The sequence below is a fragment of the Maniola jurtina genome, chromosome 1 (genome assembly GCF_905333055.1).
Source record: "Maniola jurtina chromosome 1, ilManJurt1.1, whole genome shotgun sequence".
Classification (NCBI taxonomy): domain Eukaryota; kingdom Metazoa; phylum Arthropoda; class Insecta; order Lepidoptera; family Nymphalidae; genus Maniola; species Maniola jurtina.
In genome coordinates, this window is record NC_060029.1 from 7586330 (window position 1) to 7605792 (window position 19463).

General features: G+C 35.2%; 1 protein-coding gene across 1 annotated transcript in view; it reads right to left on the minus strand.

The window, feature by feature from the left end:
• Window positions 1-18063, minus strand: part of LOC123867484 (neural-cadherin-like) — a 201076-nt gene extending 183013 nt beyond the window's left edge. The window contains exon 1 of the mRNA XM_045909533.1: window positions 17800-18063. Within this exon, the coding sequence (XP_045765489.1) occupies window positions 17800-17857 (58 nt within the window). The 5' untranslated portion in view covers window positions 17858-18063. The remainder of the gene's footprint in view (window positions 1-17799) is intronic.
• Between the last annotated feature and the right edge of the window lie 1400 nt (window positions 18064-19463).

The following is a 19463-nucleotide window of genomic DNA, read 5'->3' on the forward strand; positions in this document are numbered from 1 at the left end:
CAGCAGATTCCTAACTAGCAATCCGATTCTTCGGAACGTGGTCCCAGGTAATTACTAGTTTAAATGTCCGATAACGGGTCACATTGTACGCTCGACGAATGAATAGTGGGCATTGGACACGGAAATGGTAGCTGCGTCCGGCCGCAACAATCGATGCCGCTCACCCATACTCGTCGATTTACGACCACAGTTACTGATATATTAAAGACCAGATTTTACCTGATTAATTCGCGCGGATTTAATCATCCTACTGCAACGAGATGAAATAAACAACTTCAGATTTAGTTCCAAACTTTGTGAATATCTATTTACCTTTCACTTAACAATATTGTAATCTAATATATATATAAAATCATAACCCTTCTTTTCGGCTTTGCCGTAGTCGGGTAAAAAACAGGCCGAATGAAGAACTACCTCCTGTTAGGTAATCGAAAAAAGGAAAAGGTGATTGACTGACTGATATATCAACGCACAGCTCAAACTACGGATGGAATCGACGAAAACGACGGATCGGGCTAAAATGTGGCATGCAGATAGCTATTATGACGTAGATATTCGCTAAGAAAGGCTTTTTGAAAATTAAACCCTAGGAGTCCGAAATTTGTATAGTCCACGCGGACAAAGTCGCGAGCATGGCAAGCTAGTATACTTATAAGAAGTAACTACAATAAATAATAAATATAAGTTATTATTTAGGATAGGTACCTGTTACGTAAACAATTCACTTTTACATTAATTAATAGGGAAACTGCTCTGGCGCCTCATTCAATTACAAGCGCATAATAACTTACGGTCATAATTTACCAAACTCGCTAAACTCAAGTGGAAACTAAGTTGTTGTTAATGTATTTTCATCCAAAATCTACTACTTTTATAATATGTATTTGTGTATTATACAATAAAATGTTTTTTTAACCCCCGACCCAAAAAGAGGGGTGTTATAAGTTTGATGTGTGTATCTGTGTATCTGTCCGTGGCATCATAGCTCCTAAACTAATAAACCGATTTTAATTTAGTTTTTTTTGTTTGAAAGGTGGCTTGATCTTAGTGGAAGAGTGTTCTTAGCTATAATCGAAGAAAATCGGTTTAGCCGTTTGAACGTTTTCAGCTCTTTTTTAGTAACCTTCACTTGTCGGGGGTGTTATAAATTTTTAATTTACACTTGTCACTTAGGTGCCTATTAGCACGTAAGTTCATTTAAGTAAGCTAAGATAAAGTAATACAAAACAAATGAACATTTTCGTTTGTTGTTTCTTTTATTTAGAATAGGGTTCGCTGTTAAAAGCAGATTTGTGGTTATATTATACATTTTTAAATTGCCTCTAATGTCTAAAATATACCTAAGCTAGGTACAGAAAATTGTTATTTCAACGCCCGTTTTAGCTTGCAAGCAGTAATATCAAGTCTGTGCTAAGGATAATAACAGTGTATATTATAATATTATAAACGCTACGTGATATTACACTGTCCAAATGTACCCCATCATTTGACAAAACATGAACGGAATATAAATTGCCTTGTTTACTTATTTAGGGTTAATGTAAAATTGCAAGGAAATAGAGGTTCTTTGAGGAGATTGTTTATAGAAAGCGTGTAAAGTTTTACAAAATTGTTATATTTCATTGTATAAATCACGTTGATGATTTATGATGATAACGTGTTCATGATCATAATGATCATAATGTTCTACTCAATAAATATATAGCTTATACCGCTTCATTCATATAATTTTTTCAAGCTGGCATCATTGCCAAGCTGAATGGCGATGGACATCCTTTAGACCAGATAATTTTATTTAAAGTTAAGTATTTATTAACTATTTAAACTTACATATTAAAAAAAATTCAATTTTTTTATAAGATCAGTTAGATCTAGTAATTAATCTTAACATACCTTTGTTGTGACGACACGGCTAGTAAATGTTCCAATACAACCGAAGGGACGAAAGGAAAAGATTCGCTTACCTGAAACAAATAACCATATAAATTGATTGACTTCTCAGACAAACTTGGGAAAGGTTTTGTTCTCTTGAAAAGGACAGACCTTTCAAAATCTCTTGAATATCGATAAGGCAAAGGCATACTATCTGACGATAATCTTGGAATTGTAATGTTTGCTAAGTACAGATTTCGAGAAGGGGTTTTAGGTGTAGGTGTTTAATCGTAATAAAATAATACACTTAATAATACATATAAAAATAATAAAAATAATAAAATAGTATGACCATATTATTTTATTATTACGATCCTGGTCATGTACGGTAAATTTTTTAGAAAAATAATATCGAAAAAGTAAAAAGAATTGCAGCAATATACGTATTTCCCGTAGAGATTAGCTGTGAAGTGAAATATCAAACTCTACAGTTGCAAGAGCCATCTGGGGAAAATCTGGTGAACAATTCTCCCGTACACCACCGCTCTATGCGTCGTCATCAGTTATAAGCCAAATTGATTTATACTTCCATGCGTACAATGCCACCCTACGGGAAAACGTAGTTTTACTTTGTTCAACGCCATCTAGCGGGGGGTTGCAAAAGGATGATGCTAGTCTATGGTTCAGGTACTAACGAGGGGGCAGCACTGAAAACTTGTGACAACGAAATAAGTACTGAAAATGTAGATGGCGCTATGATAATACTGAATGAAAATGGCGAAAATTTAAAAGAAATTAGGCTGTGTAACCCCGGATTAAAAACATGTGAATAAATCACCTAATAATACTTATCAAAATCAGATGAGGTAATAAAAACAAGTGATAGGTATTTTCCGCACTGTTGCAAGTTTCAAAAACGCTAAATAGGTAACAACTCTCAGCTTTGGACAAACTCTTACGACCGAAATTATTAGCCAATTCATCTGTAATCTGTCAATAAGTTACATACTTAGTTAATTATAAAAGAAGATCATAGATACAATTTTGACAAAATTGTAAGATAACCTACCTACCTGCCAAAATTTCATGATTCTAGGTCAAAGGAAAGTACCTACCCTATACTCAGGTTTTGATTGCCCTTTCTTGACAGACATGACAAACAGACAGAAAAACAACAAAATGATGCTATAAGGGCTCCTTTTTTTCTTTTGAGATATAGAACCCTAAAAATAGCTAATAAAAGTATGAATTCGATCAAAGATGCGACAAAACTTCTCTACAAGTTGCACCATAATTCATCATTGATCACAAGGTAAGATCTTGGAAACTATTCAAAGGAAATTGCTTCATAAAAAACTTAAGTGGCAATTTTCAAAGACATAATTATCATAATAATTGCTATTCCGCAGATTCCATTTAACGATAAATTTATTGAAGCATTTCAAAGATTTATTATCAAAAACACGATTAAATGAATTTAAGAGGGAAATTCGTTTTCGAAATAAACAATCCTTCTAATCCAAACCTATAGTCCCGCCATCCACACCACACCTACATATTTCTGTCAACAGATTGACTAGGTATTTATGGAGAATTTATACATCAGCAAAAACGTTGAGGTGATCAGGAAAAATAAACTGTGAAAGTTAGAACCCGCATAAGGTACGACTGCTTAGTTAATCAAGAAGAACAATAATCAGAAACAAAGTTATTATTCGTGTGATTTTTTCCTCTCACTATAGAGTTTGTTCCAAGTTCACAATAATAATACCTACTTATTTATCTCTGTCAAATATAAGTAGGCAGATAGTTAATTATAGTTCTCACAATAGTTGTGATAAATGATAATTTTGTTTAGGTAAGTATATCTTCATAGTAGGTACATAATATTATGTGCTAATATTCTAGAATTGTTCAGATTTTTTTATAGCAGGTGAGGAGTTACAGGCTGGAAAACTCAACTCACGTAAAACTGCTGCTTTGTGGCACATTATTTCGCAAACAGTAGTTTTTTTCAAACAGTGCCTAAGAAACCTGAGAACGGTTTTCAAGTACTTATTCAACGAGGTTCCTTTGAATGGAATATGTCAAAAATTATTTCTTCTACATTCGCTTTTAATGTTTAGGAGGCGCCCAGAAAGAAAGATTAATATTTTCAAAATCTGGATATTAATGAGATATATAGAGGTACTATTATGTTATTCTGAGGTAGAGGTATAACAAGTTTCAATAAAAATCAACTTAGTTTCTAAAAAAAAAAGCTATAACACATGAACAGACAGACGGACAGACAAACGAGTTGAACGGAACTATAGGGGTTCCTTTTTTTACTATGGACCCCTTAAATATACTAAAATCTGACGTAAACAGGCTGTTGGACCATAATCGTAGCATCCCGGTATGATGCGCGCTCGTTTGTGGTTGGGACCAATAAGTACCTACTGCTGCTCTAATGTGGTAATTAATATGAAATATGCTGACCACATACATGCAGAGTTATCGTCTACAAGTCAGCCTGAATGGATATTATGAGTATTAACTACTGATGTCGGGCGTTCATTGCAATTCTATGTGAGTTTTAAAATTTATACATTGAAATAGGTCAGTAAATACGGTTATTGGTTAGATAAGAGCGCATTTCAAAATTCGCCGTCATCGTCATCCTCTCTACCCATAGCTGGGCCACTACTGAGCTTGAGTCTCCTCTCGGAATGAGAAGGGATTAGGCCATAGTCCATCACGCTGGCCAAGCTCGTATTGGCAGACTTCACACACCGTTGAGAACATTATCGGGAACTCTCAGGCAAGCAGATTTTCTGACGATGTTTTCCTTCATCGTTAAAACAAGTGATATTTTCTTTTGATAGTGGTAGATTGTGTTGACGGTTCAAAAGCACTTGTAACAGTTTATTTGAATGAAAAAATCATTATATTTCTATTTTAATGCTTAAAACGCACCACACTTAACTCCAGAAAATTAGAAGTGAGTGCCCGAGATGGAACCCCGGACCCTCCGAAAAGGAGGCCAAAGTCCACCCTCCGAATAGCAAGTACAAAGGCCACTTGTAGCTGTTCTAATAGGTAGTTATCACACAAATATAATATTTCTTTGCATTGCCTTTTCATGGGGCACGTGGTATGATATCGGTTATGATAAGAAGCTTTTGATTTCCAAATTTCAATCCAAAAGCTCTATATAAATTAATATTTTTACAACACAAATATTATAGAAGATTTAAATAACGTTGTTTTGAATGAATGCCCATCCAATCGACAACAACCAGCAAGACACTCCGAAATTTTTGAAAGTTTATATTTAATTTGAAATCGGAGATCAAATCTATATCGAATGATAATTCATACGATGTCACGAGGAACGGGTGCGTATCCAAAGCAGTGGTGCGGTATCGGGCATCGGCCAGGAATACGGAATGCTGGCGTGGACAGGTGGACAGGCCGCACCGCAGGCCGCACGCCCGTTGCGGTCTGGCTCGCTGCTCCGAATCGGTAATTATTATGAAATATGCTATGAACAACTACTGGGATGTTTGCTAGCGATAACTTCCGAGCTATCGAGGACGACCAGCCTGAATAGTTATCGCCTCTGTCCATGGAGGAGCTTACATTGCACATTGATACAATAATGAATGAATGAATGAATAAATAAATATTAAATATACTTTTATTGTACCCCACAAAATTAGTACAGAAAAAACACATACAAAGCACAACAAAATATATGCAGGTAGGTACAATTTGGCGGCCTTAGACCTAGCGATCTTTTCCAGGCAAAATAATGTGTAGGTATTCAGTAATAATGTAATAGGATTATGTTCATGATTACGTGTCTATTTCATAAATCCCGTATAAAGAAATATGAGGAACAGAAATAAAATATTCAAATAAGCTTTTTAATCGTCGTGATTTGGAATACCTTTCTTCCGAGAGGAGCCAGCAAGAAACTCGGCGGTTGCTAAGATTAAAATGACATTGAGAAAACATTATAAAACGGGCTGAATTGAGAACCTTCTTCTTTTTGGAAGTCAGTTAAAATGGATAAAAGCACAGCACTATAAAATATCGATTGTTAACAAAACGTATTATTAATTAATTATTATTTCTCAACATATTATTAAGTCGTTATGATACACGTTTCGTTTGATAAAATAAAATTACAAAAAGCAAATTATTTATGCTACAAAACAAAGTTATTCGATATTAGTATTCTATCTTTCGTTCCAGAAAAACTCGACAAATGAAACGTGATAAGAATTTAGAACGGATTCGTAAAATGAAACTATTTATTCGTTTACGATCGTAAATTGATAAAAAACTGTGCATTGTAATAATGAAATAAAGAAAACTTAAAACTGTTTTACTATATTATTCTAAAGTTGTTATTGAGTAGACAATTAAACTTTCTCTATAGATGGTTCAAAATATAATTACCATTATTTTCTATTATATAACTAGGATACTTGTTAACATGAATATCCTCACTGCTTGGAAACGTACCTGTGATTCTATGCTCTCAGATTAGTCACTCGAAGCTACAATTAAATTAGAATTACATACGTACCTACTGACGAATAGTTTGAGCTTCTCGTCTTATACAAACACATTCTCAGTTGTGACTGCTTGTAATGTTATAAATCAACTGTTTGAGTTACACATGAGTTACTACACAAGTTTTGACCCAATCTCATTTATTATCTTACACGAAACCTTCGCTTCCAAAACGCTAATATTAAACTATATTTTATGCGTTATGAAATAATTGATATTCTGGCTCAGCCCTTTTAACTCAAAAGTTTTGATTATCATCAACCCCAATAATAATAATTATTGTTATTGGCTGAATTTATGGTCCCTATACTAGATGTCTGCGTCTTTATCTGCGTGGACTCATTAAAATCCCGTGGGAACTCTTTGATTTTCCGGGAAAAAGTAGCCTTCGTTACCTATATAGATGGAAAAAATAATATCAGCTCTATGCTCCGTTGCGGCTTGATTGAAGGACAAATCAATAAACAAAGACACACAGAGAGACCAGTAAATGCTCGAGCACACAAAGAAACATATACTGTGTTCACTGATATCTCACCAATGTTTCGCGATTAAGTAGATTTTAAATGGCGCTAAATTGAATATATTAACTACAATAAGTAGTAATGATTTACTACACAACTGTTTTAAAGTAAGTAGGAGTGTCTGCCAATCAGAAACGATTGCGATCATCACACTATAGTGAACTAGGTATAGCCGTAAAACAACGGCGGTAGGCCTGTCGCTGAAAGAACAAAGCTTGTAATGTAAACAGGCCACGGACTCGTCACATAAGCGACAGCTTAGAGTAGCGCGGTAAGCGACAAAAAACAAACATGAAGACCACAGCCTCACCGCGCTGGCCTGGAGTTTCTATTCAAAACACATTATTGTTTTTGTCGCCTAACGCAGCGCTTCAATCTGCCACATGTATACAACTAGGTCTTGACTTGGTTAGTTATTATTATTATCATCTGCTATAAAGATTATTTTGTACGTTGGTAACAAACTGGCAATTTCACAACCCATAATCCATTCCAAGCAATTTAGGTATGCAAATATCATAATATTGAATATAAAATATTCTTCTTTCCAATTTCTTTCTCTCCTTTTAATGTAAAATGCATTTTCTAGTTCCAACAAACGACAAAATAAAAAGAAACAAACAGCACTTTCAACCGATAAATTTCAAAATCATGTAGACGCTTGACTTCCGCGAGAATAAATCTCCGAGAGGGATAAGTTATGCGGACAATATTTTATAGTAGTGGCTCGAAGGGGAGCGAAGTTTAGTTCAAGGGTAATACAAAAGATCGCATCAAAATTCTGCGAGTGGTCTACGCGGCTGGGCGTTTCTTATTAAATATCATATTACTAACCTACTTGCCTCGGCTTCACTCAAATAGAATTTTTTGAATTGCGGAAAGATTGAAAAGGATTTTTAATTTTAGACCGAAAGTTCAAACACCAATAAAATTTTCATAAATATAACTTTGAAAAATGATGGAGTTTCATTCAAACTTTCATCCCGTTTTTCGATATTAGGGGTTTTTACGAAAATCTTAAACACGCATTTCATGATTTTTAAATCCAAATACTAATTTGCATCGACTTGAAAAATTAATTTTCATTCCCTATTTTTCGGAATTCCGGCCCTAAAGGTCCCTTTAGGAATGGTATTTCTACCAGCGCTTTAGGCTATGCGTTAATAGTTCAGTCAATCAGTCAGCACAAGTCTTTTTACATATTATTATATGTAACTGAAACAGAACATTTGGCCTCCGGGAATCGACGGCTCATGCGGCTAACACAGCTCTCAGTGGCCGGTCACAAAGGAGCCAAATTACCAATAAACACTCCATATGGACGTTCCCGAGTGCTCCCGAGTCCTTTGTGCTAGCAAAATCGTACGCACTAAACCTGTTGTTATATTAAATTATACGAATAAATGAATAGTCGCCTATTTATTTTATGATACCAGGAACTGTTAAATACAGTTTCATCCAGTCGGTCAGCCCATCGACTATGTGTCACAGCCATTTAAAAATAAACTATAAGAGGTTAAATTTTAGTACAATTACTATACAAATCTAATATCGCTACACCGAGGCACAGTTCATGACAGTTGGTGAACTTACATTTTTTATTCTATACTATCTGACCCGGCCCCAGTTTTGTTCCTACGTCAGGAAAACAAAGATTTCTACTAAGGATCTTCACTGACTCCTAAGGCAAAGGCTAGCCAACGGTAAAATATAGGTACACCTATAGATGATTTTAAACTAGTTACTAGATGATGCCAAAGACTTTCTCGTGTAGACGTTTGCTACGTAGACACACTTTCGCATTTACAATATAATATTAGTACGAAAGTACGGATTTTACTTCATTCTTTGTTGCATTGTAGCGTTACAATTTTTTAGGCAGGGTTTGAGTGTACTTGCGGGATGGTCCCTAGCTATATTCGGAGCTTTTACTACGACCGAGCGGAATTCAGATACTATTACAGAAAGAAGGAATGTTCGCATTCGAGGTCGAATGTTTAGTTTGTGTTGTTTTATTTGAGTTGAATGACGTCTACATTGGTACTGATTCTGTTGGCAACTAAATTTTAGAGCATTCGCATCCTCTTCTTACTAATGTAATATGAAAAGTATAGACACATCTTGACAGTTCTAAATTTAATTTAGAGCTGTCAAACCTCGTGACTTTAGCGGCCAGTCGCGAGCCTATTGTTTAAATTTATAGCGTGCACTAAAATTTAGTCTTTAAATGTAAAATTCATGTTCCGTCCCTTTTCAACAATATTAAAAGGAGGAGGACGCAGATACTCTAAATTTAGTTTAGAGAAAGACAACAGAATCGGTACCATTGGTACTGATTCTGTTGGCAACTAAATTATAGAGTATTCGCATCCTCTTCTTACTATTGTAATATGAAAAGGACAGGCACATCTTGACAGTTCTAAATTTAATTTAGAGCTGTCAAACCTCGTGACTTTAGCGGCCAGTCGCGAGCCTATTGTTTAAATTTATAGCGTGCACTAAAATTTAGTCTTTAAATGTAAAATTCATGTTCCGTCCCTTTTCAACAATACTAAAAGGAGGAGGATGCAGATACTCTAAATTTAGTTTAGAGAAAGACAACAGAATCGGTGCCAATTGCGTCGTGGTTTATTTATTTTTAATTTTTAGTTATATTTTGTTCCTCAGAATAAAATTTCATTTGTTTATATTGTCCATCTGCCTATCCAGGAAGGCCCTTTTATTATATACTAAAGTCTATGACTACAAAACTATTTTGCTTATAAAATCATAAAAAAAACGATTCTTATTAAGGGATGAGCCCTTTAAATTCTACCATTTCTATACCTTCCCAATACAAAGAAGCCAGACTTTACACATCTTTGAGAACATTACAGAAAATTCTCAGGTAAGCAGATTTTCGCACGATAGGCTATCGCCGCTTTTTACACAGCTGCCCAAAAAAAGGAGTGTACCTACCTAATGTTTTAAAGGTTCATGTATGTTTCCATGTATGTATGTGTCTTTATTCCACCTTACAATATCCCAAATGACACTAGCTATAAATTTTTTGAAAATAAATATGCCAGGGCAGTCGTGTTTATAAATTTAATAAATTCAACTTATTAAAGAATTCAATTATTTTTACTGGTTATAGCGGAAATCGTACTTGCAAAAGTAATCAAGGAAATCAATTATTGCGTCCATTATTTTACTGCCAGGTGCACTTCTCACAAATGACGTCTGGACTCTTGGCGTGGCTTAATGAAAGCCACTGTAGGGTTTCAAAAAGTTTAAAGTCGGTCTCAGGTAGGTGGCGTGGGTCGAGGGCGCGTCATAGCCTCTTGACCCGCCGCGAGAAGCCTCCCCCTCTCCCTTTTTTATTAGGATTGCGACTTTACATGTGTACTCTTAATTTCGGATTTAGTAAAAAAATTGTTAGTGCATCAAGAAAGCAAATACTCTTCGAATCATTACCATCAGCCTATGGTAATTCATTGTTGGACATATTAATATACCTTGCCTAATGGGCGCCACCACACCGAACCTCTGTCTTCTCAACCAGTTATTTCCCATCACCCTCCCTATATCGTCATAGAGAGCGTCTTACGTTATGCTTACTTGTACATGGTCTCCATTCTAAGACTTTTCGGCTTCAACGGTCATTACCTCTATCATAAGCATGGCATGCCTGCCCACTGCCATTTTACCTTGTTAATAGTTTGGGCTCTGTTTTTTTATCAGTGGGAGTTTTATATACAGAGAGATCCTATAACTCTCAAGTTCTTAGAATTTGCGATTTCAGCTCTACCTATGTACCTACTCTCTACATTGATGTGTCAGTCAGTTTCTCTTTTTAGATACATAAAAATATATGGAAGATATCATACGTTGTAATACTGTCCAGAAGAGCGTCGACCATTAGGAGTGTAGGGGATCACAATGTATTTGCCACTTATGCTGATTAATAAAACTATAACTTACTCTCACGGAACATTTAATGGAACCAACAAATTGAACGAGTCAACGCGGCATTATTTTCCTTTTTAACCCCCGACCCAAAAAGAGGGGTGTTATAAGTTTGACGTGTGTATCTGTGTGTCTGTGTATCTGTGTATCTGTGTATCTGTGTATCTGTGTATCTGTCTGTGGCATCGTAGCGCCTAAACGAATGAACCGATTTTAATTTAGTTTTTTTTTTGTTTGAAAGGTTGCTTGATCGAGAGTGTTCTTAGCTATAATCTAAAAAAATTGGTTCAGCCGTTTAAGAGTTATCAGCTCTTTTCTAGTTTTCTTGTAGAAAAGAAGGTTAGATAACCAGTAGGTTCTTAATATTATGTCAATAGACAAATGTCAAGCTGTCAAGATGGACGTTGCCTAAATACATAATTATTTATTTGAAAATGATGTTTTGGAAAACTCAAATACTTTGGATCGTCGGGGGTGTTATAAATTTTTAATTTACACTTGTAAATAAGGCATACATTTTGCAATACTAAATGCCCGGTAGAACCGTCAACGATAATAAAGGATTGCCTGTCAAAAGAGAATATCTGAGGTAGTCTAGATTATTCACATCGCTACCGATGCGTTGCAAGCGACAGATCACGTAGCAAAAACGCGAAGCCATTATAAATATTCAATACGCACCACAGATTGTGCGAATATGCTATGAATTCATATTTTAAATTCACCCCGGCAATAAGAGATATTTCATATAAAATGTTCTATTCTCAATCCATAAAGTTAACTGTTCAGAACGTAATCTCTCATCATTAAAATAAACTTATTGATCGCAATTTTAATATCTGTAGATATAAGAAATTGAGTTCTGCTTAAGAAATTGTTTTATAGATACAAACATGCCTGATAGAAATGAAAGTAGAATCTATAATAAAACGAACTATCCTGGTAGTTACGAGAATCTACAACTACGATAAAAACTCTACCACACGAATTGTTTGACGGTACAATTTTTAGCAGATACGTTTCTCTATATTTTTCACAAGATCCGACAAAAATATAGAAATACGAATAACGAAATTTAACCCAATCAAATTACGAATTACCAGAGATTAATTGATGCATTTTTCTGTAATCAAAAGAGCGGTTTTTCAATACTGTTAGGTATAGTTTATTCCGATATTTTTAAATATTATTGATTGCAATTTCACATAATCTACGTATAAATTAATATTATACAAAGTAGAGAGATGTCCAAGGTATGTGTAGCAGCATATGAATTATATTATAATTACCGAGTACTCCAAGGGTTACCTACTTGTTCCACAAACGTAATGCTATTCTTAGGGAACCTTCGATTATTTGTTTGTGTCTGAATAGTGTACCGAGTTATGCGTTAACAAGAACCATCAAACAATCCGTACTGGGTTCCTGAAAAAACTAGTTGATTTTACATAAAAAAACTTTAGTACATAGAAATTGTTGTTAGTAAGAAAAAAAACATTATATTTTTTTACGTTCAATAACTTTCACTTTGTAACCCTGTGACGCACTCACTTTATCAGACATCGTACATTTATGAAGCTTACTTTTTAGTATTTTTCTTACAAAACAGCGGCTCAGTGCTGTCACGACCAACGGCACGGATATTAATTACATCTATCGAAGTTGGTAATTAACTTTAAACTTACTAGTGAGCTGAGTTTGGCACTTGACGTTACCTTATGAACTAAATTTACAGCACCAATTATCTAGAGCATACGGTGGTTAGCCGGTTTCCGGGCGATAAACTGCGTTCACAGGTTCTGCAGCTCGTAAACAACGGTAATATTAGTTCGAACAAACCACCTTTTCAGCACTTGTGCAAAATAAATGTTTCTCTGGATTCCACAAAAAATCTCTTTTGGGTTTGTATTTTGTTATACAATTGTATACAGTTTTCATTTTAATGGCAAAAATATCGTCATCATTATTATCAACCGATAAACATATACTGCTGGACATTTCTCGTCCGTCTCTTACGTCTCTTGTAGGCCACACGCCAAGCTCTTGCGCCGCCTGAATCCAGCGGCCCCCGGTTTGATGCCGTCTATCCAGAAAGTGGGGAGGTCATCAACACTGCGCTTTCTGGTGCGAAAGTACCTACCTGCTTTCTAGCATTTTGGCACCCCAACGTCTATCGGTTTACCGTACTGTGTGCCCTATCCGTTGCTACTCCAGCTTCGCAACCCGTTGACTAAACTAACATATTACTTAATCTGGTTCTCCTACGGATCTCCTCATTTCTAATTTGATCACAAAGAGAAATCCAAAGGATGCCTCTGAGAAATTTGAAGCATAGCTCTTTCCATCGCCCGCTGAATATCTCTGAAGTCTGAACTTGTAATGACAAAAAAATATCAATAAAAATACTTTTTAGAACTCAGATTTAAACAATTTGTGGCATGTTTGAGATATCTACATAACGGAGGCCGAGGGTGTTATCAGGTTATCGTGGGCATATTTTCACTTTTTTATTACTTTGTAGGCGCTTCTAATGATTATTAAGATTGAAGCATGATCTAACCACTAGTAAACCTGGATAATAACTAAGCGGATATGTCAGGATAGCAACCTTTAGATTAACCGAGCCTTCGGGGGCGCACTAACGATATTCTTAGACTATCAAATGATATTGAATTACCCGCAACTACAAACATGATAACTCTCACTGCACGTGACAACTTCCAGCGTAACTAGGTAAACCTAACCTAACCTACCTAGACCGGCTCCTTCCACCCCTACACCGGCCCCAAACCAACCATCTAACCTAATCACCACAATAACAACTCGTTCAACCACCAGTACCACTTTAGGTAACCACTATTCTAAAACCTACAGTTACAGTCGACACTCACACACCGTATCTACTGAGAACCTACTCGCACCGAAGCCAGAACAAGCATGAATCAAAGAGAATATAATCACTACTGGAATGAATCGCCAATCGCTACGCAAATATTCTGATAATAGTAAAATGCGAGAGTGAATTCTGAACACAGCAACGCGTGCCGATCAAAATCCAACTCTGACAATGACAGCTAAACAAATATGGCTGCGTTTTTCACGTAACGTTACTTTTCACGGAGTCTATGACATTAAAACCTCTTTTTAATATTGACTCTACGACATACATAATAATATCTATGTCAAAAAAACTGCAGGGCTCATAGCTTACCTACTATCTGAAAACTGCCACCATAATGAAAAGGTTTGACCCATAGCAAGAAGTACCGAAGTGAATTTTTAAATTAAAACGAAACAATGTTGGTTTTCTGCAATTAAACGTTAGCCAAACTCTTTTATCACAAAGAAAAACAAAATAAGGCTTTATTTACTGAAAGCGAAAAGGGAAAAGACAACCATTACATTACATCGTCTATACAGCTGAGGCCATTTGTACTAATAAAGGTAATGAAAATTGTTGCCAATCTAAGTAATAATTGATGAAGTAAGTCAATGTGTTAAAACGTTAAACTAGATATTAATATAGGCAATCCTCATCATCATTATCAACCCATCGCCGCTTCACTACTGAGCACGAATCTTTTCTCATAATGAGTAGGATTTGGCCATAGTGATCACGTTAGCTAAGTGCGATTATAGAAAACTCTCAGGCTCTCAAACACTTGGTTTGAATCGTCTCTGAATGCCCACTGAACATAGGGTGTGGTGACGTGCATTAGGGAAAGCCTAAATCTATTGCTTTCCTCATCCTATTTCTTGATATTATTTATCATCAGTCCATTGTGCTGCTTAACGTTAACAGTCTCCACTCTTCTTGTACTTTCGTAAAACGGACATCACTCCTTCAGGGAAAATCCTAACATATCCCTCTCCATAGCTCTTTGCGCGACTTACATTGTATAATATCTACCTACTCTTTCTTTCTACCATTTTCCCGGTATTTAGTCGGTTCTCTTTATTATTGTAACCTAGATTTGACAGGTAACCAATATTTATACGCTCCGATTGCTATCGGCTGTATCAGCACACGGAAATATAACGTTTGTTTCGTTTATTTGTTTTTATGAAGTGCCAGTGGTATCTTTAACCACATCCAATGAAAATATTAAATGCTATAGACTTCAATTTAATACCATGTTATATACATTGGTTATTGTGGTAACGAATATTCTGCTGTGTAATTATTTATCGGATTAAAAGTGTTTCACAATAAATTTATTTGGCAATTCGAAACGATTACGCAATTTTAACAAGTAGACACTGACGATCAACTTCACTAGAGTTCTGAATACAATAAATAGTTTAATACCTACTCAGCCAGTATATATTTTTTTTAGGTATAGACTAGCGCTTGGCTGGGTCTGCTTGCAAGTGATGTAGCCTAATATGGAGTGTGCTTTCAATGCTTGCGTAGAAAGTGCCTATTCTCTATTAATTTCAAGGTTTGAAAAGAGGAGGGGAGTAATTAATAAGTTTGTTAAGTAGGAAGTAGAGGGGAGATAATCATGAACTAATTATGAAATTGATATTGTGATATAGCTAGATACATCAAAATAGAGAGAGGTTTAGTAAAATAATAATCGTTACAAAAAAACCAAAAATCTGATTTGTTTTCATCAATGTGTTCAGACGTTTTCAAATACTTGAATGGTCACTAGCGAGCAAAGAATTCGATTTACTCAGAAAATTTACAATATTCAATAAGTAACACGAACTCTGTTCACATGACTTTATAGTAAAGAAAATAATTTAATGCAGTAGGTAATTTGCCACGAAAATTTACTCTGATTTAATAAAAGTTTGAGAACATAATTAAAAGCCACGTTGAACCCCACCACTGCTTTAATTTCTTCAATATGAAGTAAATATTGTTAAATAAATACATGTTCCACTTTATCGAAGAATTTCGATGAATCAATTTTCGGTACGTCGGAATTGATTCAGATGCAATACAGAGATTCATTTCAGTTATTGGAAGCAATATTAATTCACTGAACACTGATGAAAGGAGCAAGATATAAACTTGGTTAAAATAATAAACAATTTTGGTTTAAATATAAAATTAAACTCGTATTTTTATTACTAGTTAATCAGCCCAGATTCACTCGAGTGGGCTTACCTATTCCTTGGGCAGTTAATAATAATATGAATGTGTTATATGAAAATCCATACCTTATACTTGCGAAATGTTCTGAAAACTAATTTTCTAACTTGTGGAGGATTTTAAAATTTAATTTTTATTTATTTATTCAGATACAAGTCAGCCCTTGCAAACTGCAATCTCACCTAGTGGTCAGTGATGATGCAGTCTCAAATGGAAGCGGGCTAAGCTGGAAGGAGTATAGCGTTTTCACTACAGCCATACCCCTTTGGTTTCTATACGGCATCGCACCGGAACGCTAAATCGCTTGGCAACATGGCTGTGCCGGTAGGATGGCAATTAGCCACGGCCGAAGCCTCCCACCAGACCAGAGATCTAGAAGTAACCAGAAAAGAGCTGATAACTTTCAAACGGCTGAACTGATTTCCTTGGATTATAGCTAAGAACACTCTCGACCAAAGCCACCTTTCAAACAAAAAAACTAAATTCGGTTCATTAGTTTAAGAGCTACGATGCCACAGATAGATACACAGATACCCACGTCAAACTCATAACACCCCTCTTTTTGAGTCGGGGGTTGAAAATATTATTCAAAATTCCAAATTTAAAAGATTATTTTTGTCATGTTAGAATTTTTTTTAATGTGTAAAACTAAATTATCACTAGTTCGGATTTTTATATTCCTTACCAGTTACCCCCATTAGGTATACCTATTAAATTATGGTCATCCATTACAAATGGCGTCAACCAAAGGCTATAACATCGACATTATATTCAAAGTTTTTTAATTCCCATCGCAAAGTTATGTGAGTAGCAGTATAAAGAAAAAATATTAGAGAGCCAGCTTGTACAAACAGCCGGGTATTAGAAGAACGTTATGTTCATATAGGCAAATTAAACATAAATATAGTGCTCGCAAAAGCCGAGTACGGGCATTCGTAGTGTGCACATCAGACGACGCATTAGGAAGATTAAAACTAGGAAAAGCAAAGGAACTACTGCTGTCGCCACCTATCTACACACCTGCACACAAGAAACGTGAGCATCCCAAAGCAAAAGCTTTAGAGAAACCAACCGAAAACGATGAAAAAATTGCTACGTCTAACCAATTTCCTTTCAAGGCAATTTTCCGAGAATTGATTATTTGATATTTCCAATTCAGTCTTTGATTGTATCGAAAAACAGTTATAATAAAAGTTTTGATACTATTTCTAGGACAATCTGGCCCCTGACTTTCAATCGTATCAGCGTTTTCGATCGTTATAACCCGTCATTATAATATTTCAAGTTATATCGTAACGACCATATTATTAGGGTTTTCTAGCGTTATAACCTGTCGTTATAATAACAATAACACGTCAAGTTTTACCATAATTTTACCAGCTGTCTTTGCTGAAGGTAATTTCTTCAGGTGATTTGAAAAAAATCACCTGTGTACATTAAATTCGAAACAATTATATTTTTGTTTGTTGAAGCATCTACCTGTCTACTCATCAAAATAATGTATCTTCTCAAAAACCGTACATCGCATCGTTAGAAAAGTATGTTTTTTAGCTCTTACCACAGAGCAATCACTACCCATATAATAGTGCAAATGTGTGTTTATTCGTTGGTTTGTCCTTCAATCACATCAGAACGGAACAGATCGGCGTGATTTTTTACCTGGCGTGACATGGACTACTGTTTATTCCAAAATATCATACAGTTCCCACGGAATTCTTAAAAACCTAAATCCACGCGGATGAAGTCGCAGGCATCGGTTAGTTGAATGAATAAAAGAAGACTCACCAATGATGAGCCGGAGGAGGCTAGCTGCAAGCAGACCCACGTCCGGCGAGTTAGCCATGGGTCACTCTACCGCGCGTCGCACCAACACCGGCCATCACACTAACCGCACACGGCGACACTAACTCAACTCAGATTGTTTCACCGATACTCCACTTCCTTCCAGTCTTATATGCCATCCACGGCAAAACAACGAATCTTTTTTACATAATCAAACCAATGTTACATGGGATTATCGAATTTTCACACTATCCTCCTCCTCGCTATTTGTTTTTGATATTAACTGTGAAAAATTTCAATAAGACAAATTTCATATTTTTAACCGACTTCAATAAAAGGAGGTTATGTATTCGATCCACCTGTATGTGTATTATGTATGATAGCTGATAGCGAATGTCTCGAAGACCAATGAACTGATACATATTTTGATAATTTTTTTACTGTCGTTAAATTACAGACTGCGACGTGAGACTTAGCTCAAAGGATTAGCGAGCTGAAGCGTCATTGACGGTGCATATAGTTTAAAGAACGGATACACATTAGAACTACAAGATCTTGTACACAATTAGGAACTATATTCATACTTAAACGAGATGAAATATTTACAATTTAGGATAATTTAGCTCCGGTCGACAAAATATAAACTGCAGCTAGATCAATCATAGACGACACATACCGCTTCCCACAGAACCAAGAGCTTTCGTCTATCGTTTTCAGCTTCTATCACAATAATATTATTTTAAATCGGCAATATTAAATATCTTCCTATCTACATAAAAGTCATTTTTGAACAGTCATACAGTTGTTCTAAAGATCGATATAAGCACTTGATGAGATAAAGCTTATTGGCGGAAAAATAGGCCCAATAATAGGTAAATCATTGTACGTCCATTATTTGATTGAATCAACCAGCAATCAAAATTGGCGAACGAAATGTAGTACGGCGACGGTATTCCCTAGAAAGCATCAGACAACTGTGCACAATAACTCACTGAAATTGGTATAACTTTTTTAATTTAACCTTCGCAATAAATGCAGGATTTAAGCTCGTGATTTATTCGAGATAATGCTCATGATATTTAAGTAGGAAATAGCGAATATAATAGGAATGGTTGTCGTTGCATTTTACAAAATAGTATTATGAGGTTTGCACGTTTTGTTTGCAAAATGAACGTGTCGTAAAGGCAATTCAAGCTATTATGTGGCTAATAATGATAAAAGTTTTCACAATACTACTTATTAAAAGTTTAATTAATGTTTTTCAATTTGCATAATGCTTATTTTTAATCAAACAAAAATTTGCCGATTAATTCATAGGTAGATTTCATTTGAAAAATCTGTAAATAAATAGTAAAACACTCATCATTCATAAACTTTTCATAAATTAATCAAAAATTTCACTTAAAAGAGCGCTTTACCTACTATTGACCCAAATAAAAAATGTTTGTGCATTTCAGAATTTTTAGTGTAACTGGCGAAAACATTCAGATTACTCTGACCTAACCAAACTTTACATAGCCAACTTAATGATTTACTTTATTTAGCAATAAAACTACCAAGCACAAATTCGTTTTACAAATAGGAGTTACCTACTGGTATATTTATTAAATTATTATTTTTCAACCATTTCAATATTTATTAATATCAAAATGTTTTTCATTTATGAT